The sequence below is a fragment of the Acanthaster planci genome, linkage group LG01, assembly GCF_054643075.1.
Source record: "Acanthaster planci isolate LZ-2023a linkage group LG01, COTS_SCS, whole genome shotgun sequence".
Taxonomy (NCBI): Eukaryota; Metazoa; Echinodermata; class Asteroidea; order Valvatida; family Acanthasteridae; genus Acanthaster; species Acanthaster planci.
This window is the reverse complement of record NC_141777.1, coordinates 6,560-30,043: the sequence shown is the minus strand read 5'-3', so window position 1 is coordinate 30,043 and position 23,484 is coordinate 6,560. Positions and strand designations below refer to the sequence as shown.

General features: G+C 43.8%; 1 protein-coding gene and 1 pseudogene across 2 annotated transcripts; one reads left to right on the top strand and one right to left on the bottom strand.

Moving 5' to 3' along the window:
* Nucleotides 1-62: 62 nt before the first annotated feature.
* On the bottom strand, nucleotides 63-22,389 carry LOC147800212 (cobalamin trafficking protein CblD-like). Its single transcript, XM_087139723.1, has 8 exons — nucleotides 22,250-22,389; nucleotides 22,045-22,122; nucleotides 20,607-20,736; nucleotides 18,180-18,415; nucleotides 17,883-17,985; nucleotides 17,124-17,263; nucleotides 16,292-16,378; nucleotides 63-2,437 (listed from the first exon to the last, which is right to left on the bottom strand). Exons 2-8 carry the CDS (start codon nucleotides 22,060-22,062, stop codon nucleotides 2,240-2,242), a joined length of 912 nt encoding a protein of 303 aa, XP_086995849.1. The 5' UTR covers nucleotides 22,063-22,122; nucleotides 22,250-22,389; the 3' UTR covers nucleotides 63-2,239.
* Nucleotides 6,773-14,818, top strand: LOC110973410 (uncharacterized; annotated as a pseudogene). Its single transcript, XR_015426116.1, has 2 exons — nucleotides 6,773-7,135; nucleotides 11,768-14,818. The product of XR_015426116.1 is annotated as an uncharacterized LOC110973410 (transcript).
* Nucleotides 22,390-23,484: the final 1,095 nt, after the last annotated feature.

Sequence of the window (23,484 nt, the reverse complement as noted above, 5' to 3'; positions counted from 1 at the left end):
GACATATCCTACTGTAGCCCAATTTTCCTCCGAAATTCATCAGTCAAAAATAGCACCCACAATTTTGTCCAATATTAACACATTGTTTTAATAATTTACTCCAGTTCATACAAGATTCTATGCAAGGAGCGCACTGTCTTCAGACGAAACCCTAATTCCAGGACCAATTTCTGAGGTTTGGAGGCAGAAAAATTAACAAAACCAAATGGCTTTCAACAAAGTTTAAAATAATAAATTCCCACCCCAAATGAGGTTTAGAATGTTTACATAATTTCATGGTTTGAATACAACAGAGAAAACATTTGACAATGTTTATTGGAAGAAATGAAAATATGAACCAACATCGCTGTAGTCGTCAGGAAACTTGAGGAAAAACAAGATTCAAGGAAACTATGAAATAACAAATTTAGTGCCTGACTTGCACATTATGAGCAGTGCTAATGTCCTGTAAATCACAACTGAGCTTCCAAACCTGTACTCCCATCCTTTGTTATCCCTTAACACCGGGAAACAAGTTCTTGGAATATGATACCAATATACATGTAAATTAGGACTTGTTCCCACAAAATCCAGGCCAGACAAAGTAACACAAAGCAAAAACGCTTAGGGTCTAAATCCCTACTTGTTGTAAAGGTTCTGCTCTTTTGACCTCACAGATGTGTTTCTCCTACAAGTGGCTGCTGTATCTATGGTTGGCCGTTGGTACAAAGTAAAGTGTCAAAAATCCCACGCAGTGATCAGAACATTATTTTATTTTTGATTTATTTAAGTCTCCCTGGTAATGAAACCATGGATTCCTCAAAAGTGCCCTGGGCACAGTCGCTCCAAAGCCTGAAGAAACCTGTAGAGAGGAGACAATGAGATGAAGTTACAGTGTTTAGAGGTGGGAGGAAAACCCCAGAAAAATATTCTGGTGAAAACCCACAAAAAGGTGGGAAGCGAGGAAAGAACCACTACGTAAGCTTAAAGGCCCAGTTAATTCATTTACATTCAAATGGACAACTGTCCCGGTGGTTTTGTTTAAATGAATACCGGTAACAATACGCGTACTAATAAATACTAAAATGAAAACACAACCACTAGGACAATTGTCCATTAGAATTTAAACGAATTGGAGGTAAAATTTAAAAAAACCAACCGAACTCTGGCAGCCCATGCAAGTTGTAGGCAAAATGAGAGCCGTCTCTTGGGAGAAGGTGAAAAAGAAAACCAACTGGAAAGCTGAATTCACTTGAGAACTAAACATGTCAAACTTTGATTTGTTTTTAATTAACTGATCTGTCTGGACTTCATGGGAACAGGTCACAAATAATCTGCACAAGGTTTCACACTCGCCATACCACTGTCGGCCAATCAGCAGGAATTAAGGGGGGAAATGTCCATTCTTGGTGGTCTTGTGAATTCTGAGGTATAATTTATCCAACAGTGACTAAAAATTAACTGCAGTTTTTACTTCAATCTGTTTCATATTTCCTGGCAGAAATGTGCACAGTGAGCACAGCTGGTAACTTTCAGCCGTAACCACAAGTGAGCCAACTTTCTGTGGTGTAACACTTTTATCTGCATGCTCTGTTCCTGATCTCGCAATAGTCTGGTTACCACTCCACCAGACCATAAATGCTGCCGAGAGATATCTTCAGTCCAGCAGCCACAACGGTCACATGACTAAAATCAAATGACTAAAATCTCTGAAATTTTCTGAGATTGGCTCAAATTTTCCAAACCTAATTCGCTGATTTTCGAGAAGTACTGCCAGCCTCCGCAAATCTGCACAAAAATGGGACATTAAAAACAGCTCTTCTTTCCAGATTCCTAAACTTGAATAAGAGTTCCAAACAGTATGTCAATTTTTCGTCGTATTATTTTGTAAACTGAACTCCACTTTTCCACAACTTTAATCAGACTGATGGTTTAAAAAGGAACATGTACCAGTACATATGTATGTGTGTGCTGCAGCTAAAAATAGAATGGGGGCATCGTGGGTATTATGTCATATTCTATTTTTTTTCACAGTGACAGCATCCTGCCCTCAGTATCACTGACATTTCAGCCTAGATCTCACAGTATTGCTAAGACGACAATACTGCATAGAGATGCTCAGCACAAATCAGCCGTAAACCAGTCGACCCCAGTATGTATCTCATGACACTGTAGCTGGTACCCCGTTCTGCCAGTGATTAGCAGCTCCCCTGCAAAGCACACATTACATGCACCATCAATGCACATCGGTATTTTCATTTCAGTCCTTGAGAATGCTCGATATTAGCTTGCAGTCGGGCGGGGCGTTAGTGAAGATCGTCCCGACGAACGCGTGGGTGCCCCACACAGAATGCCGGATGCATTTACAGCATCCGAGGTCCTCGATCTCGAAACCCAGCGAGCGAAACCTCTCGTCCGTCTCGAGGAGGGTGGTGTTTGGGTTGGGGTCGCCAAGGAACTGGAGAATTTAGAGAATGACAGAGGAAACAGAAGAGCTGTTAGATACGGTTCGAGGTTATCATCTACAAGCAGGTGCCAGAGCTCAAAGCGGACAAGGATTTAAGATGGAATCTCCACCGAGCCATCCATTTTTTTCCCTCTCTCTTTTCTTTCAACGAGCATGCAGAATGTATGCTGGGGGAGGGGTTTCAATAGCCTATGGATGCAGTTTTCATAAACTGTGAAAGTGGCCAACGTCATTTTCGTGTGTTTGCTTTTGGGAGGAGACAGGGTTGGGGTCACAGGAGAAGAGCATGATTTCCGGGCTCCCGAAAACTGGGGATGTCAGTTGATGGTCCCCGGAGGGAGGAGGAATCTGTGCCCAATTTTGATTCCAGAGGTTCACACAGCTATTTGCATGACGTGCATGAAAAATTTTGGCTCGTGAAAAATTCCACACGGGGATTAAAAGATATCTATTAAAAAAACAACATCCCGTTTGGAATGAGGGGAAAAAAAACAAAAACACGGCCGAGAATTCGCCACCAACAGCCGCCCCGCCCGCATGGAAATGGATGCAACTTGTAAAACTGACGCTTGGCCCACTTTTGATCAGCACACGGATTTGATTAATATGCTTAGAACTGCCACAAAATTAAGCAGATTTTGCGCAGAATAGTCACTCACTAAGGTCACAAGGGTACTGTTGCAGGCGCTCACACAACATTGATGTAAGCATTACACACAATCTCTCACATATGATAAATTTATGATAAACGGTTTTGACAATCCGACCTGCAGATTTAAGCCTACTGGGTCAAACTATGAAAGTCAGGCAAATTCCCTGCTAAATGAATGCTCGGAGGTCCTAACAACTTTGAGAGATCAAACCTCGCAGACTTGCATGAATTTAGTTTTGTTGGACTTGAAGTCCGGCTCAGTTTCCACCTAGAGTATTTGTTACTTTGTGAAATCTGACCTGGAGTTCTAGTTTGGGATTTACAAGTGTACATGTACACACACAAAAAGTACAGTGTACATGTACATGTATGTGTGCTTCTTTATTACTGGACAAAGACAGGGTTTTCTCAAAGCAGACTGTCGCAATGTTACAGACTTGGGAGTAACATTGGAGTAATCCCCGAAATTTAGGCCAGATTTGCTTCTAAAGATCGAGTTCTCTGAACTTGAGTTCAGGTCTTTGGTCTCTCTCTTCCGTTCATAAAAGAAGCTTCAAAGTTTTTTAGTTGTGGTGGAATGCTTTTGAATGCTTCACTGATGTGATTCAAGTTTTTTAAAAAACTAAAACAATTAAAAAAATGTTCAAATCTTTTCTTTATGGCTGCAAGACATTGTCATGAAATATTTCAGACGATGCTCACTTGTGTGAAAAAACCCACAATACCCATTTTGAACATATGTATTTAATACTACATGTATTGAGTATGCCAAGAAATTATTAGTACAATTTTTATGGCTTCCGTTAGTTCCTGTTTTCAGAGCAGAACAGCAAGTGGTCAACCGCAACCCACGTACAGTACATGGAGGTCGCCAACCCACTGAGCAGGTGCCTTCACAGTTCATGGCTGGGAAAATGAACCAAGGTCAACATCATAGGGATATGTGAACCCGGCTAAAACTAGTTTCCAACTGGCTCTCTAAATACGGCTCTAGCACGATGAAATTGAGACACGGAGAAAAAAATTGCTCAGTTTTTATTTCACCCACTGATGTGGAAATGTCGCCGACCCCGTTACACGACGCATACACAGGCAATGGAGCAGCTTAAGCCATTTTTCATACTAAGGTTGACTTAGTTTGCATATGTGGCTTGGCGTGCGACTGCAAAATTTGGAGGTTTCCAAATGTCCCAACAAACCGACAGTAAAATGTGGCCTAACGATACAGAATGTCTATACTGTTCGTGAGGCAGAACACAGAGAAGCATTAGGCCAGAGTCACCCAAGTCAAGGGCTTAAAATCTCCCGATGCTACGGACACAATGCTGACACAGCTGAGACTTCAATGACGAGTTGGATTCAGGCTGGAATTAAAGTTTAATAGTGGGCAATGGTATGAGTACAAATTTCAGAATCACAGATAAACAAGCAAAGAAAAAAACAACCAGGAAAGCACGAGACAGGTCCTGTGGAAAAGATCGCAAACTGAGTCTCAACTTTTGAACCTAATGCGAACAAGGAACCTGTCTAGCTGTTTCTGCCAGTTTCAGTTTAGTATCCATGTACATGTAAAAATCCAACATCACATTAATAGTCGTCGACAGTAACCCACATGAAGTCAAATTGATAAACTTTGTCTTTCAAAAGGTGTTCAGGGCACAAAGGTGAAAAAATCTATAGATTTTCTATAAATCAAAACTAATGATGAATAAATGATAAAAAAAGTCATGATCTATAAATCAAAACTAATGATAAACTGAGGCATTTTTTTACAGACGTACTGATGTAAAGAATGGGACATCCGGTTTGTAACTATTCAGGTATTTTTTATGTAAACCTTCTTAAAAAAAATCAAACAGATCAGTAGCAAAGAGCCAATGAGTCCAAAGACCAAACCAAATTCCGCAAAACAAAACTCCAGCCCTCCTTCAAAAGGGTGCAAACAAAGCCACCTGATAGCATTGGATTTGCCAGGAACTTGAAGCTGACACAAATGGGAAATCCCACACTCCAACTATGAACAGATTTGTCAAATCCAAACCACAACGGCGCATTAAAGTATGACAACTTTGACAAACCTTTCCAAACAAAAGTTTGGACAAACATTGCTGTGCAAGGGTTCCACTAGGTTCTTACAGCCATCGTCAGAAGTTGGCCAGTGTACTTTTGATGTGCTTAAACATTTACATGTAAAGACAGTCTGATATCAATTTCCTCCACCATTTCAAAATGGCGTCTGCTTTGTACGGAAGCCAGCAGAAAACCTAATCCACTTTCCATTTGGAACTAAATAACTAAGTACATATTTTAATCAGTTTACACGTAAAATCTTTGTGTACTAAAATAATTATCTTATCTGTTACCATGGCAATAGGGCTCACCGTGAGTTACAGAACTGGGGGGAAACAATTAGCCACAGTCAATGTACATGTACATATTAAAGAAAGAAAATTACGAGGAAATGTTGTGTTCAGCAACAATTACATGAACCGTTACCATGGCAACAGGTTTAAACACTAACAAGGATGAGGAAATGATTTCTGGATATGAGTAATGCTGCTTTACTTCCGTCTTGTGAGTGGTCAGCTGTTTGTTTCCTGATCAAAAACTTGGGACTGTGACTTGGCATCGATGACCTTACTGGGGTGGCTTTCGGCCTTGGAATGACAATAAAACAGTATCATTTGATTACAATAAACTCCATGGAAGTTTTGGCGGGCAAAACGGTCCCTATCTTCAGAAGAACAGTTATTTGTATCATTTTAAGAGGGAGGCAGAGACGCCAACTTTATATTTACGAAGACATGATTTTTGGTTTCATTTTGTCGCATTCTGGCCATGGATAATCTCCCCAGCCCATGCCATTCAAATCGCATGAAGAGAAATCCTGTACATGTACATGTAACTACTCAGGCACTGTTCAACTTGTTCAACCTTATAACATATTCAGGGCTGAGGCTGAACAAGAAGGCGGGATGGAGTGGCAAACGTAAGCACTTATTGGCTTAAAAAAGCAAAATATGTCAAGGTCACAACCTTTATTTCATAGGGGTAATTCCAGAAATTAGGGGTCCAAAAGTGTGACATTTTTGTGTCCCTGTTACATCTGGTCTTTGTTAGTTGACATGGAAATATCACCGGAATCGATTTCAAACTATTACTATTTGTTCGGCAGGTAATTTGCATTAACTCATCACTCCTGGAAATTAGAAAATGTCTTCTAAACTTACAAAATCATATGTCAGATGTGACAGGGACATGCAAAAAAAAATTGGACCCCTAATTTCTGGAATATCCCAAAAACTGTACATGTTTAGTTTTTTTCTGTTTTATCCTATTCTGTTCTGTTTTATCCTATTCTGTTCTGTTTTATCCTATTCTGTCCAGTGAGTTATTTTATTACTGTTCTTTCAAAGACCAACTAACCAAACTTTAAAAAAAAAATGCGGGGAGCTGCCAAATTTAGATAAAATTTGCATGACAGGTGAGTTGCAATGCACATTGCACATGTATGTACAGTGTATTTTGCAAGTGGAATTCCCCTTTAAGAATCAATACAAAATCAGTCGATAAACCTGCATTCACATCAGGGATTATATTTGTAATAACCCCCACATATCAGGATGAATATACAGCAAGAATGTGCTCTGTGTGTGGAGCAGGATCTGGCCAGCCAATCAAACGCTGGGGGGACCCTCCCCTGAGCTACCCACGGGGAGGGGCCTGGACTGCTGACTGGCCAGAAACAGTGCCGTGGTGACGAGGGCCCTGCAATGTGGACAGTTTCCTGTGTGTGTGGTGAGTGTGTGTGTATGACAACTGACTGTGTTTAGTCACCAAGGACAGCCAGTGAAGTGGAAAGCAGATTGTGCTCTGAGCACTAGCAGGGACTTCACAACTGAAATCTCGGTTCTGTCACTGTAGTCCAGGCTTTGAGTTGGGTCATTATTAAACAAGTGGAAAATCAAACACCCCACGCAGTGAACATCTACCGAGTGTGACTGCCTCTTCAGCGGGATGCTGTGAGACATCGTATGGTAAGTTCCTACCAGCAGAGTGCACAGCAGTCTAGTCTGCTCACAATGGCCATGCACGAGCAGGTGACAGCATGCGGCATTAAGACAATATATTTCAGCTTACTGGCATTTTGTGCCTTGCCTGGGTAGGCAGCAGACAAATAAGGAACATATTCACGGTGTACAGTGCACACAAAGTATGCCAATATGTATAAGCCGTAATGGGTCCTGAGCGTGAACTGCTGAGGGCGCTCTTCGACTTGCTCACCACAGTCAAGGGATGGGCCGGCAGCGAACAGGCTGTGCAGTTTACGTACAAATTAAAACTTTAAACAGCGAAGTGCATGTATGTACATGCAAACAGCCCCAACAACAGTCTCAGATGTTTCATCGGGGTCTTCTCAGACCTTTTCAAAAGCCGTAACCATGTAACCTTAAGCAACTCCTAAATCATTGCTGGTGAAGAGGGTTTGGGGATGCGGGTGATCGATCCCGAGTATCTAAACACGGCAATGTTGGCAGCACCATGTGCTGCATGTATCCAACTGGCTCCTTGGCTTATGAAATCTCATGTGATGTATTTCTCATTACTGTGAATGGAGGACCATGGATGCAGACCACAGCCTCCATGGACACAGTCCAAATGGAAATGCGCGGGGGCGATAGCCGCATGCCTGAACTACCGGGGCGCAGTACGAAAGTAGCCAAACAATCAGGCCTTGTCCAATTCACTTGGCTTTGGCTAGGGTGACACACGCATCTACGGGAAAAGGAATAGCCGTAAGCCAGTGGCTGCCATAGGTCTAGGTGGTTGTTCAAGCTATAGCCACATCTTTCGGATACAGCCTCACGTTTCATCACGACAAAAATAGCCATTAGTGGAAATGCCCTACGAATCGAATGGAATGTCAAGGCTAGTGGGCCTCATTCAAAAGCAGTGCAGTACGCCTTTCTATTGATGAAATGAAAGTTTAATAGGTCATTTCGAAATTACACTTGTACATGTACGGCCAGTGTGGTACCAGACTACTCCTTCCAATAAAATGATAATTGGTGCTAAATTTCTACGGCATTGAATAAAGAAAAAACTTTTTACAGTTATACAAGGAATTTACTGGTACAAGGAAATGAAAAAAAAAAAATGATATTTCAACATTGAAGTTCAGAAGGCTCACGCCTTGACACACGCACTACGGGGTTAAATAAACTAAACCCACACTTTCCAGCCAAAGACATCAAAGCGAAACTAAATCTTAAACAATACCTAAGTGTGCAAATGATTCTCCCCGGCATGCATAAACACACTATGGCCACCGGGTGTAAATCGGTAAAGAAATTACAACAGTATTACTTTCATTGTGAATCAATTTAGTGATGTAAGGGTGTTAAACATGCTAAACACGGAATGTAATCCACATCTATCCTTCACAGAAATACAATAACGGTAGGTGGGATTACATTTTCGAGGTTATTTGTGGTTCAACAACAGCAGCGGCTGAAATGCATCACGGACAAAAGATGTACAGTGAACTTTTTTATTTTTATTAAAGAACAGAAACTCAGTCTCTCTATTTCCAATGGCTGACAACACTTACATACATGTACAAAGGAAGCCTTCTTCACAGCACGTTTGGCCCACGGCACCTGACCAAAAAAGGCATTTAGACAGCTCAGAGAGCATTCCGTGGACAATGCTGGCTCAGAAAGGTTTCCGTCATGCTATTACAAAACAAACTGGTAAATTTACGAGCAGGATGTGTGTACATCACTGCTCTCCCAGGCAAGTCTTGGTGCTCTTTCTCTTCCGCTTCCTTTTACTTACATTTCTCACAAATCTGATTTGGTTTCAGAATTCTGTTAACGCCATCTCCTTGGGCACGTATAACACGTTGCCAGAAAGTTTCTAAAATTGCAGAATTACATGTAAATCTAAGTAATTAAGAACTATCCGTTGGGGCATTTTCAGACCTGGCCAACTTCAGAACATGAAGACCCCCCGTGTGAAAGTACAAGTAATGATGAGTTAAACTGCTGTACTGTCATCCCTAAAATTACTTTGATATTGGTAGTCCATTTAATTTAGCTCGGAAGTTGTTGAAACTCTGCATACACATGTCCACTATAATTTTGGAGTCCAAAAGTGTGACAACATACATGTACGTGTACATGTGCGTTTGTCCCTGTCACACCGACCTGTGTAATTTATTTGACAGTTTCTTTGGTCAGCTTACATTTCTTAATCACTCTTGGAAATGAAGGACTGCGCTCTAAGCTCACAAAATATGCAAAAGGTGGCAGGGTCACCAAAAAACTGGACCCCAGAGTTTACTGAGCGATCCGTAAATAGATATTTTTCTGTGCAAATTTGACATTTAGTTTTTGCTGTCAAAAGAAAAAAAAAAATAACACCCCCAAAATGACAGACAGTTTAACAGCAGCACGCACGGCTGGATTTGGGTTCATTAAAAACAAGAGTACGGACCACACGGGGAGATGGCGCCCACTATCCCTCATGCGTTCTTGATGAACCTGCATACGTACATGCATGCATTTATCTTGATCAGATACTGAATAGAAGTGCACCGTACCGTGACTTCAAGGGAGGAAATCTTGTCCATATGCATGAACAAAATACCCCCAACGACAACGTTGAAAACAGCCTTGGGGTATTTCCCCCCCCCCCAAATAAATTGAAACATTCCCATCAACCACATTGAGTACAAACAGGGGTGCACAGCGCAGCAGCCAAACAAGAATTCCGAATGTAACAAACACTCGACGGTTAATGCCTCGTGTGAGCTCGCCCCATAAAACACATCCAAAGTTCTAACTGGCATGTACATGTAATTGACCTTTGGACGGCAATTTGGCAGGAGAAAGAAAACAAGTTTTGAGTCCGCGTACTGCGGTGGACTTATCGGGTAAATGTATGTTAAAAACACGCGAGGGCGGGACTGGAGATTATGAGCTCTATGTAGTCTTGGGTATTAGGTCCATCCTCTGCATTGTCAATTGTGTTTAAAATGACTGTCGGCTGACTAGGTGAATGCAGTTCAGTGAATAGGCATGAAACGTGTACACAGTACACAGGCACAGTACATGTGAAAACACTTGAAAACTTCCTACTGTATCCATACTGTAAATGAATTCCATCGGATCTGGTTAGACTGAGTGTGGTCAAAGGCCAATGCGCAATATTCATGTGTCCCCCCCCCCGAGACAGGCCACAGCTGTGACGGGGCAGCGCCACAGAATTGGCCTTCACACATTGCCACGTGTTCCCAGAACCTGGCATTTGCTTGTCAAATTAATCGGGCGGAGACAAGCACCCAGGTACATGCACATGTGTGATGATTTTAATTTGTACGGGCTCACTGGCATCACAAAATGCAGAGCCTTTCAAATACCGTCATAATTCGCAAACGTTTAAGACCATTGGAATTCATTGGTGTTTCTGTCACTGGGCCTGCATCACATTGTCATGACATTCTGTCTGTGAGGCAGTGTGGGTAAAAAAAAAAAGCCAGTCTAAGTAATCAGAAATACACTGTAGAGGGCACAGGAAATTGTTAGCATTTCAAATCAAGGAAATGCAGTCAAGATAGTGAGGTTACACATAGAAAATAAACATAAGTTGCCATCATGGATTGGATATTAGGTTTTTCAGGTTAATGCATTTTGTACGGGTGGTCCTAAACATTTGCAAATGACTGTACAACTGCAGCAAACCTGGGCCCTGTTTACATGGCTGACTAATGGAAGACTTCTGCACTTAGTGCCTCGTTTCCATATCAACGTCAGAAACGCAGGGAGCAACGTAATCGAGATACAAAACTGCAAACACAGACACATGGAGACATGTCAAACGGAAGTATTGCCGATAACCCAGATATACGCAAACCAGCTCCAGACGGATCGGCAAAGTTGAGCCCGGTTCAACTTTGCCGACTGTCTGTGTTAAGTCGCTGAGTAGGTCTTATACAAACACGCACGCTGAAGTGACGGGCATACAATGATGTCTCTCTCACTTAGTACCACTCAGTTTGTCCATTGTCTCCTATTACCGACACACATGTGCAGCCCCAATTGTCGACAAAATTAAAACAAAATACATGTACATCAAACTGGAGTATCAGTTTGGCTTCAGGAGGCAACATTGTCACCTACATTGTAAAAAGTGCATTTTTTGTAAAAATTTTCCAAATTTTGGATGCCATTTTGTTTAACGTTTTGGTGGAATCACGTCGCGCCGCGTCTCTTCCGCGAATGTCTGCATCTTGACGTCTTGTGGACCGTCTGCGTTAAAAACGACCAGATGGAAACCAGGCTTAACTCAACCCTCTGCATTAACAGCTTCATTCCAATCTATCCGGTTGAGCGCGGAATCTTTACTTACAGAATTTATTATGCATAACCTAAGATTTCCGAGATAACCTGTTACATACACTAATCGTAAGCTCGGACTAACATGTACGTGTACTTGTATTTGCTATGGCAAGTGGCAATTTATCTCTAATGGTAAGCAGAACCTTTGAAGTGGGACTTCACTTGGGTCCCGTGAAGGTGCGAAGTTAAGTATGAGCTCGACATTCATGCTTTTGTTTTTAATGTGATATTGTGATTACAGAATTTCGCTCTCTGTATCTTTGGCAGACGCACAAAATGGACGGGAATGGGGAAGATGAGACAAGGGAGCAGGTCCTGGGGAGTAACCTCACTAAGACCCCGTCCAGGGAGATGGGAGAGGAAGCAAAGGGAGGGGCCAAACGGGCCTTGAGGGACCTGGAGCAACTCCACGAGGAGATTGGGAAGCGGGAGCGTCAGCTGGAGATCAACGTGGAGGCCACGCGGCAGGAGGTGATGGCTTGCTTCCAGCGCTGTCAGCGCAAGCTGCAGGAGCGCGAGGAGGCCCTGCTGGGCAAGCTGCATCAGGAGCACAGGCGGCTCAAGCGCGCCCTGCTGGCCCCGAAGAGGATGGCCGTCAACGTTAACCATGCCAGCCTCAACAGTGACAGCAGCATGGTGGCTTTCTCCGAGGGAGAGCCCACCGACGGGCATACCATGAAGACAGAGAACGGTATCCCCGTGGGAGCTTTGCTGTGCAACCGGAACAATAATGGTGAAACAGAGCTGGACAAGGTACTGCAGGGGTTGCAGAGAGCTCTGGACCTAGCCAACACGCCCTTCCATCTCTCCCGTGCCGACGAGGCCATCCTGCGCCAGTTTGACGACTTTGTGGATCACCTCGGGACGGTGTATCTGGGAGACGCAGACCCATCGCGGACCATAGTTAATGCGCATCCAGCCCTTGTCCTTGCTGAGAACACCGCCAAAGTTAAAGGGGTGAATCAGAAAGGAGAAGAATGCAGGGGTGGTGGGGCCAACATCTGTGCATCGTTGAGGAACCAGGAAGGCACTGTCACACTATGCAAAGTGGAAGACTGTCTGAATGGCATCTATAAAATCTATTACACCCCACAGAAAGTGGGTATTCACTTCCTGCAAGTCGAAATCAGCGGGGATCCAATCAGCAACAGCCCTCTGGAGGTGGAGGTGAAACCGATCCGCCTCCTCCCCAACAAGGCCTTCATTGGTGGAAACTGTTCTGTCGCCATGGAAATGCCGCGCGAATACAACCTTCCCGTGTTGGGCAAAGATGGCAAGGAGTTGGGGAAGACGCAAAAGCTCTCTTTGCAGAGCCTGAAGATCGCCATTCTGGACCCAGAGGGGAACGACGTGGAAGCATCCGTCGCTGGCAGCGTCCAGCGGCGGGGTGTCATCTGCACCTACACGCTTAAGTACGTCCCAAAGGTGGCCGGCTTCCACGAGATCAAAGTCAGCCGGCTCGGGCAGGATGGCGTCCTCCTGGCTCATGTGGTGATGCCCGTTAGTGAGAGAGAGCAGATGGGCAGGCGCGGCCACGGAAGAGGCCAATTTGACAACCCGACTGACGTTCTTGTGACCTGCGAGGGCGATCTGATCGTCGCTGACACAGTTGAGAATGAGCGTGTGCAGTGCCTAACCCCGGATGGCCAGTTCAAGTACGATTTCCCCTTCCTGGTCAGGAACCCACACTGCTGGCAGCTAACAGCAAGAACATAGCTGCTCTTTTACTTAATGCCAAACGGGTCAGGATCTTGACCCTCCAGGGACGTCAAGTCCAAGAGTTTGGCCATGACGACTTCACGCAGCCCTACGGAATTGCCATCAACTCTGACAATCAGGTCTACGTCAGCGATCGCGGGGCCCACTGTGTCTTTGTCTTCTCATCTGAGGGCAAACTCTGGAGGCAGATCGGCAAGCACGGGTCGGGCCCCGGCGAGTTTGACTTTCCCAACTACATCTTCATCGATCCCAGCGACAACCTCTTCGTGACGAGGCCAAGAACTGCCGCATCCAGATCTTCAAGCCCACCGGCGAGTACACAAAGGAAGTGCGATCCCTGGACAAGCTACCCCAGCCTGGTGCCGTCGTGGCCACGGCCAGCGGCTACCTCCTGGTCCACAACGAGTCCGACAACCGGGTCCAGATCCTCAACCTGGACACGAATCGCTTCATCAGTAGCGTCCTGGTGGATCTCATCGCGCCGTACACCCGGCGGATTGCCGTGACAAGGACTGGATTCCTGTTGGCGCTAGACATGAGCAGCCACTGCTTGTGGACATATCCCATTCCATTTGAGTAGCGGCAAAACCAGTCAACACTACATCCCAAATGATTTGATACACGAACCTAGTCCTTCACATTTTCCGCATTTCTATAAAACTACGTGTACATTCAATAAAGACAGCCCCAAAAGAAGTCATCACCACTGTCAAAAGATCTGCATTACGGATATCTGGCCAAAACTTTGACAGCCATCACCAAATACTAAGCAGCCATAGAGTACCAAAGTGAATACGTCACGCGCACAATTAGTGTTAAAAAGGCATTAGTGCTAGAACCAGCACGTGAACCAACACGCGCGCGTACTCCATTCGTTTGCACTGCATTTTCTGGTTCACAGTGACGTCACACTTCGGTACTCTATGGACACTTATGTTCATGATCGTAAAAAACAGCCTTTACTGGATCTTTCAGCATTGTCTGTAATAGTGTGCCAGTGTTTATAAATCCTTTGAGTACATCACCCTCTGAAAAGAAAAAATCTCCCACGGGGGACATTTTGCGACATTACATGCCTTGAGTGCATCCGCATACGACAATTTTATTCAAAATTGAACCTTTGGGGAGAAGTCTAAAAAGGCTAGACTACATGTACTTATGGTTCACTGATGAACGTGACGCCTGTAAAAAATTGTGATGATTCTGGATCAATTCAGATATTAATTTTGCCGGGGGGGGGGGAATGAGGCTGCTCTCTACATTTTATTGCACTCGTTAAGTTGATAAATGAAAAATAATGGTTTGTACCTCTAAAAGATTCTCTTCAATACACACTGTTGTCAAGTATTCATGTTCTGTCAGTTTTCTATACCTTACTGTAAGCATAATATAGGTTATATTTTAAGGCCACATACATGCACTAGTACCAATAGCCTTAACAATCTATTAAAACATGTACATTGTTGAGAATTATAGGAACATCTAAAACAAATGTATGTATATTATTTGTAACATTTTAATCCATTTATTGGAGCAGCTGAAGGAATGAAAATCTATGATTTCAGAAAAAAAATAGTAAAAGGAGTCAGAGTCATTAAATGTTTCATTAGAAATGAGGTTTTTGACCATGTGCCCCAAGTTTTAAAATTAATTCCCGATACTAAAGGCTCATGAAGTCGAGTAAAGATGACACTCTCCATACTCTCAAAACATTTTTCCCCTGGAATGTTTCTGATGCTACACGGGAGACAGTGCAGGCATCCAGAGAGCCACCAAAAGACGCAGCTCGAAAAAAGTGCAGCGACATTTTTCCTGCCTTGAGTCTTCACACCTTCTCGTATACATGTAAAATGCATGCGTCATACTCTCGCACACTTTACTGTGCTCCAACACAGACACATCCCCCACAGCAATTGCCCCAATAATCTGGCTCGGTCTCCAGGCAATGGCCAACGACCACCGCTGACGGTGCTTCTAATTAGGGCTTTGCATCCCACGCGGGTAGAAGGTGCCGTTGAGGTCCTGAATTGCAAGGCAACGTTATTTGCTGCTCAGTTTTACTGCAGCTTTTCATAGCACCAATGGCCAGCTTGGATTAATTGGACTTTAAAGGGGCTATGACAACGTGTTCTTGTGGGTGTATTTTTTAGACCAGGGTAATTCCAGAAAGTAGGGGTCCAGAAGCGTGACATTTTCGTGTTCCTGTTCCGTCTGACCTTTGTTATCTGACATAAAAATATCACTGGAATTGATTTCAAACTATTACTATTTGTTTGGCAGGTAATTTGCATTAATTCATCACTCTTGGAAATGTGAAAAAAATGTGAAGAAAATGTGTTCTTAACTTACAAAGTCATATGTCAGATGTGACAGGGACACGAAAAAAAATGGACCTCTAATTTCTGGAATTACCCAGAAGTGGTTTCAAGAGAAGAATTCAAACCCATCCTGCAAAGATGGATCCTTCAAAAACTAAAATGTGCCGGCAAGCTTTTGTAGCATTCACCATGAACATCACAGATTCTAGAGGCTTTGGAAGATTTTGCAAAAACTAGAGGAAGGAAGAGACTTGTTACTGTAATACCTCAGAGGCTTGATACGCGCCTTGAAAGTCGAAGTGCAAAAAAAAGTTCTGTTGAGTTCCTGCACTGTTGAAAAATTTGGAGGATTCATATCCGGAAAGTTCCTGGCACAAATACCCTTGTGAATTGTGTATGGCACAACTGATATACGGTTCCTGCTGCTTCATTGCCATACGTAAGACCGTTTCAGGACTTTTTGAAAGTGTGCGGTGGTAATTCCCATGTCGTGATATGATTCACCTTATCACAGAAAGTTCAATGTCATATTAATTTGGGTACAGAAATTTGGAGTAAGTTTCAGTTTTCACCAAGGGAAATTCTCTGTCATTATCGTTTATTTCAGTGGCAAAACTCAATCGAGAGAGAGTGAGAGAGAGCTGTATTTCAGGTTCGCTGTCAATGTCTGAAGTGATATCTCCGCTGTAGCGCCATCGTGTGTCACAAAAATGCAAAGCTGGACATATGAGGACGAGAAAAGCAGTGTACTCACGGCTTGGCCCGATGATGGATCAATGAAGTCGGCCCAGTAACCCGCTTTGGACAGCACTCTGCACATCTCTTTGGCACTCTCAAAAAACTGCACGCATGTGGGGGCCAAAAAAACAAGAAGGCACAAAAATAACGTCTACTGAACTGCTAAAAAAGGTTTGGAAAGACCTGAGGGGCAAATACAAAAGAAATAGCAACTCTCTTTTCAGACAATGAGCCAGTTCGGTATTCCAAAGGCGTATGCCCAAAATGAATCGTGTCCGAGGGCATTCGGACGCATGTCTGAGGACATTTGGACACACATGTGAGGACTGTCCTATATCAGCACGGCCCTACACGGACTTGCGCATGTGCTCTGTTCCCGAATGACCTTGCTTTTTTTGAAATACCGAACTGGCTCATTTAGCTCATCGGTCGGTGTTTATCTCCAGTTTCCTGGGCATGAAATGACTGAGAATAATATGTCTATCACCCATACTACGGATGGGATGCCAGACACAAACATGACGCAGTCATGAACAACCCTGAACACAACAAGTTTACGGAAAATGCGGCACAATCTCTCTACGAAAACATTTGACAGAGCGGACGGGCGTTCCCTGTGATTTGTCGAGGTGAGATCGGGTGACCAAAACTCAACTACTTTTCATTTGGCCGTGTTCTGCCAACCATCCAGACAAAAACCGTATCATTCGCAGTTGTTGGCTACGTCCGAATGACTTGGCTGCGGCTTTCATTTACACGCGGGTCCAGGACAGTGGCTGCGTCGCTACCCACGGAGACGCGCGTAATTGGAAGCCGCAGCCAAGTCAGCTCGGGCACGGGGGGCTTACGTTTTCCATGAGTTCGTTTCGTTCCTCCTCCACCTCGTTGCTCCAGCCGGTCATGTTGTTCTTGGTCCGTTGGCAGAGGGTCACCACGGTCAGCTTCGCCGAACTCTCCAGACGCACCCCGGGGAACAAGCCCAGAAAATCTGCACCGACAAAAAGTAGGGATTTGGAGGGGTAATCAGTTCTGCCATTTCTACTCTGCTCAGATCAAAACGAGATCATGCTTTTTAGAAAAATTCAAAGTTCGCATTTGTGGTACATTTATGAAATGTTCTGTTATTACGAGACTGAACTGGACACGGGATGTAGTGAGGGAGATGTAACTAGCAACTTTAAATGTGATTAAATGCCTACAGACACACGCATCACAACTCCAGAGTGGGCTCGAGCCCCCGATAAGTTCCGTCAAGCCCAGGACACTAAGATACTCCACAGTAACCTTAACGGTCCTCAATCCTCCAAGTTAAACAAATTATGCAAGCCACTAATCTGGGTAACCAGATCCTCCAAAAGCATATCATGCTCAAGGTAAAATAACAGTAACACGACATTCCTTAGTGAGCATGCACACATGTACTCGACTGTTCCAGTTTTGGAAAACCCATTGCTATTAAAAGAAAGAGCAATGGGTTTTGCTTTGGAACAAGTAGTATTTTTCCAGAGGCTGTTATTATTACGCTTTGCAAGATTTGAGACGTTCTCTGGGAATTCTGAATTCAATTTCAACAAAGGAGGAGCCATGTGCCAGAGGGTGTCGCCTACCTTTTCTGAGGTTCTCTGGGCAGTCTTGGGCGATGCACTCCAGGGCCTGAGGGTGGTCCTTGAAGGATTCCTTGTCTTTGGTTTCATCCGGGAGATCATGTTCCTACATAGTAATAAAACAGTCAAACGGACAGGAAAAAAAAAAAGCTTGTTGTTTAATAGCTCAAAATGTTGAATTTTCGAAAAAAAAAAAGCAAAAGAAAAAAATTTTTGAAATACTGCCAAACCCCACAAATAAAAAGTTTTAATAACAAGCTAGTTTCCAAAGCCCGCACAAAACGTTAAAGGGAAACCCACCTCTGACGCTGTATTCACAAACTGGGCCAGAACGCCGGCGTGTCGGTCCTGCGGCAGCGCTCGGGTGAGGATGTCGGGCACCACTCTGCGGGCAACCGGAACGAACGAGGCGCTGTGAGCGCCGGCCTGAGATGCGAATCCCGTGTTGCCAGGCAGCGGGAACTGAGGATTGGGCGGGCCCACGGGGCCGAGGTCGGCGTCGGAAATTCCCGACGAACGCGCCATGCACTGCACATCTGAAAATCAAAAATTCAATTGATGCTTACTCATTTTCAGGCATGCAACTGGGAATGGGAGACTTTGAGACGCACGGGGGTCGCAACCATGCCGGCCCATTTTACCAGTTCTGAGCATGCACGCATTGTTCTGAGAACGCATACCAGTACACAGTTCTGAGCATGTGCAATAATACTGTGACAAAGGATCAGTACGTCTGCTGCCACCATGGTCTCAAATTCTCCCGTTCAGAAAAGGAATTGCAAATTTGAAAAGACTTTGTACAGATTCAGGAGAAGTGAAACGAAAGCAAAAAGTACTGCTCTGAGGAAAAAATGACTTTCCTGCACCTTCATTCTTCTGACTGGAAAAGAAATTTAGCACCCCTTGACAACGACATCAGTCAGTGTACAAACATGGCTTGAGGGTAAAGGGTTGATGTTAGCTCTCCAAGATGTAGGGCTGGGTACTAATCACTGATCTCTAGATAGGCAGCTCAGCAGTGACTGCCTATGTGTGAATTGAAGTGACCTCAAGTCGGGATCCTCCGTGATGTCTTGAATTTATGCTTTGGATATGGAGGCTGCACGGTGTTACTTGCTTCCCGCCCTCTTGTGTCTACATATTACTGTGAGTTGCGAAATCCCAACTTGACGAATCTGCCAACCGTTTGTACACAGCGAATCAGCTTATGTAGCAGCCAATCAAATTGCTGGACTGTTACAATGTTCACACCTCCGTTATAATGAATGAGTCTACGAGTCTGACTGCTGTGATTGGTAGAAATTCCAAGTCTGACTTCTTTGATTGGTGGAAATTCCATAAACATTATGCAAATTCATGTCATTCACGTGCAATTATGAATAACTACACATCACCGACAGGGGGTCTGATTGGCTTATCCGTCAAGTCAGACTTACTAACCGGTGACGTGTGACACTCGTACAATAGACGTTGATGCCGGATATCGCGGAAAGACTATCAAATGAGGGCGCCTTATGGGAAGTTATGCGAGCGGCCGAGCACAACTGTGAACAGTGAAGGGATGGCTGGCTGGGGAAGAGCAAACGCAAGTCCAACTTGGTTCAAGTCTCACTAGGCACCATAGGAGAGCACGCACATAAATAAAGTGTGGCGTCATCAGTGCACAGGTCCATCGGAGGGTGACAAATTAGTTCACAAGGCAAAGCTAAGGAAACGAGTCTATCACCTCTAAAACCAAGAGATCTAACCGGGGCTATCCATTGGAAATAAGCCATGACGTATTTGTTTAATTTGGTCCTCAATCACGAATATCACAATCACAATCACAATCACAATTTGAATAAGGTATGGTAGTACGCACCATTCCATCCATCCCCCTCATATGTGGGAAAAGGACGTTGACCATGTGGGGAATGGGACACACAGCTGGTGAGCCCAGAAATTTCTCAAGCAAAGAAGCAAATACAGGGCAACAAAAAAATTGCTATACATGTATGCCATATAGAGGGCTTGCATGGTGAGCCATGATGGAGGGCACGTCTACTCATGCACAGCATATGGGAACAACAGATGGAGCACGTGCGAGCACACTGTACTTCTTGGTTCACCACTCATTTTGCTTTCAGTGGAAAAGTCTTCAAGGAACATGTTCAGCTCCGCGTATCCATGGAACTGGTGCCAGGTGCTGTTGGCCTTGGACTGACACATGTGCACAGATGAAAGAGTTCCACTTGACACCCTACGCATAAACCCTATGAGACCGGTCTGAAAAATAAGTGTTTTTCTAAAGTGAATTCCCTCGATATTTTCACTTCTCAAATTTGACTTTTTAGGGCATGTTATTTCTGCCAGACAGCTTATAGGTCAATACGGGGAAAAAATCTGTGTTCTCCCGGATATAAAATTCTTTCAGTAAGCAAACAGAGGTTATGTACATGGACTACTGGTGCCTTGGAGGCTGTTCTTAGTTATATTAATTTAGTCAATTTAGAATGCACAAAAGGTTTACCTGAGCCTATCCTAGTGATACAGAGCCCTTGCCCTCTGACTCCGCCTTAATGCTTTTACGTCTATTATTCCTGTATGCCAATGCAGCTTCACGAGGCAAGTTTGAGTGACTGTCAAGCTGTTGGTCAAGCCACTGGTGGATTTCTGCCAAAATTGACCAGGGGCTACCCCGGCTGGTACTTAATGAAGAAACACAAAATTAACTCGAGGACTACAGACCTTCAGTGTTTTGTTCGCTTTCGGCACTGCTGCAAGAGAAGCCCGCCCTGGGGGTGCAGACGAGGGCTGCTCGCTGCTGGAGGGACTTCAGACCCGGCAGGTAGCTAACGAGACGAGTGCGGCTCAACAACTACAGGAAGCAGAAGAGAGATATGTGCTGAAAACTGTTGCCAGTCACTGATCTTCAAATCTTAAGTCATCGTTAAACTTTACTCTCCTTTTGAGAAGATCTTTCACAACTGTCTTATTACAAACAACAGGAGATTGGCCGATGGCAGAATTGACAAAGCATGACATGATATTGACCGAGCGAACAAGAGCCGAGCAAGCAGGAATATCGACCAATTGCACCCAACACTAATAAGGTCCAGATTAATAAATATGTAACATCCTTGATGTTATTAGGCCGATGAAAGTTGATCTTAAGGTTCTTGTCAGCCACTTCTGGAAAAGTGACGAGGGCTTTTCATCATCTTTCATTAGCAAATTTCTCCACAAATTTGACAAGGGATTTTCCTAAAAATTTATCACACTCACACTTAAAGGTTGAACTCATTTCAAAGGCTCTGGACAGTGAATAACGATTTAAATTGAAGAGAGAATAGAACTTCAAATTCTGTTGCAACTGCAATTTATTGACCCATACATGTACATGTATGCATACGCACTGCTCTGGGTATGCACCACGCACGGCTAGACTAAACACGTACATGTACATGCGAAAACACTGCCTGAGTGTACGTGTTCCCACAACGAATCAGCACGGTAGTGCAGTTTCCATCAACTTGCCTTCGAGTCGATTAGTACAGTATGCGGAATGCGGTATCCAATCAAAAAGTTGTTTTATTTGGCCATTTTATGACCTCGTTGGCCTTATATATGGAATGTAAAGGCGTGGCTACAGGCATGCAAAGATGTTGAAAGAGTTCTTTTCGAGAACGACATGAATGAAGCAACACAAAATGAATGGAGATGGTAAAAAAATCCACATCCAAACTATTCTGAGTAACTTGGCCTTTTTTAACATTTGGACATGGTCATGATGGTCGGGCGATAGTTGGGTTCAAGTACATGTACCTTTCACAGACTTTTGCTTGGATTAATTCATTCCACTCAAAATAGCTCTTACCCCCGAGTCAAAATTCACCTCTAAACTGTCCTTAAAATGTCTAATGCACTTGTCTATGGATTGAGTGAGAATTGGAGATTCCAATAATGATAATCTGATAATATGGTTTACTCACATATGGGAAGAAAAGAGAAATTTCCCCTTCAACTGGGAAATGCCGGACCATGTCCAAATGTTAAAAAAGGTTAGGGGCCTATATTTGTTGTGTAAGTTCAAACCGAGTGGCCCTGTATTCATGATATTCTATAGCTGTCTCCTGTCAAAAAAAAACACATTCTTCGCTTCTTAGTTTTACATAAAAGCACTTACTTTGGCCATGCTGTTCATCGGCCTGTGTGGTACTGGCGGCGGGCAAAGGGTTAACTTGTCAATCTCGATCTCGGGCGTCTGAATATTAAAAGACTGATTGTCAGTGACATGTTGTAAGAAATAAGTACGAAATTCTGATGATTTCCATGAAAAATTGGAACCTTGTACACGCTGGAGTAGTTTTTATTCACGTAAAATTACTTACCGCTGTTATATGTCCACGATGTATGAGTAGAAATCAAATATAAATGCAACCTTCCTTTCGCACGTACACAAAATTTGGATACAAATTTCACCACAACTTTCTACCGTCTGATTCTTAGACTCAAGTGTTCTCAGAACAGGCAAGCATTGAGGATATCTCGCTAAGGAACCAATCTAAAAACGAACACGCACGACGCTTACAAATAGCGCCCTCTTTGGCCAATACCCAAATATTGTCAGATTAATATTGTGGTTTGCGCAACATTTTATTTTTGATGCTCATTTGAAGAATGATAATCAATTTTCTGGAAATGAGTTTCCTTTTACTTTTATTTGAGTCCATAAACCATCAACGAAGCCGACCAGATTTTTTTGGCTTTGAGCGGAACCAATGCTCGACGAGTTTTCTCCAACAACCAAGACTGAAGAACAAATATGGAGAACGAGCTTGACCTTTCAATCCTAGCAGAATCGGAAATGACTAGGTAACAGTGAGCATATGGACATAAACCCAAGAAACAAAAAGCAAACTTCAGACAAGTAAAACACAAGAACTCCTGTGAACTGCATACCGACAATAGGGATTGCTTAACCTAGCTAAGCACTGTGGCGTATATAGGTTTTGAGTCAGGAGGCGAAGTGGGATTTTTTTCTACAAACTGGGGTAATTTTTTTTTCATCCATAAAAGGAACCTCCCAAGAAATGTGAAAGCATAGCCTTTTGAAAATTTGGTGCTTTCAATTGAAAGAATAAAATAATGTAAAAAAAAATACAAACATGTCTCTAGGGGGCACCCGCCCCACGCGCTATGCGCCGGCGACTAAGCAGTTTGAGGCAGTTTTTGCGTTTACACAAGTTTTTGGAAATCATTTCTCTGTTATATTTTTGCTCTTTGGTGACTCTCCTTACTGACAAAATGCGCCTGTTTAGGATTTGAACAAGTCCCTAACAGAAATTTATCACGTGAACTGAATTGGTTAATGGCCACTCCTTATTTCGGCAGCCTGAGCATCATACTGCAATGTTTGCGCTAGCGCAGCCTGCACCGCACAGCTTGCACCGTCAGTGGTACGATGCGCCCCGCCTGGCTGGACAGCCTCGGCGGCCCAGCCGCAACAAGCGAGCACGGCGCCAGAAACCGGGGATGCACGCCACGAGCAGTTATCACTGGAACGTTGATTGTGAGTGGATTGAGGACCGACTTAAATTGGGTTGTCCATATACACTGTCCCCAG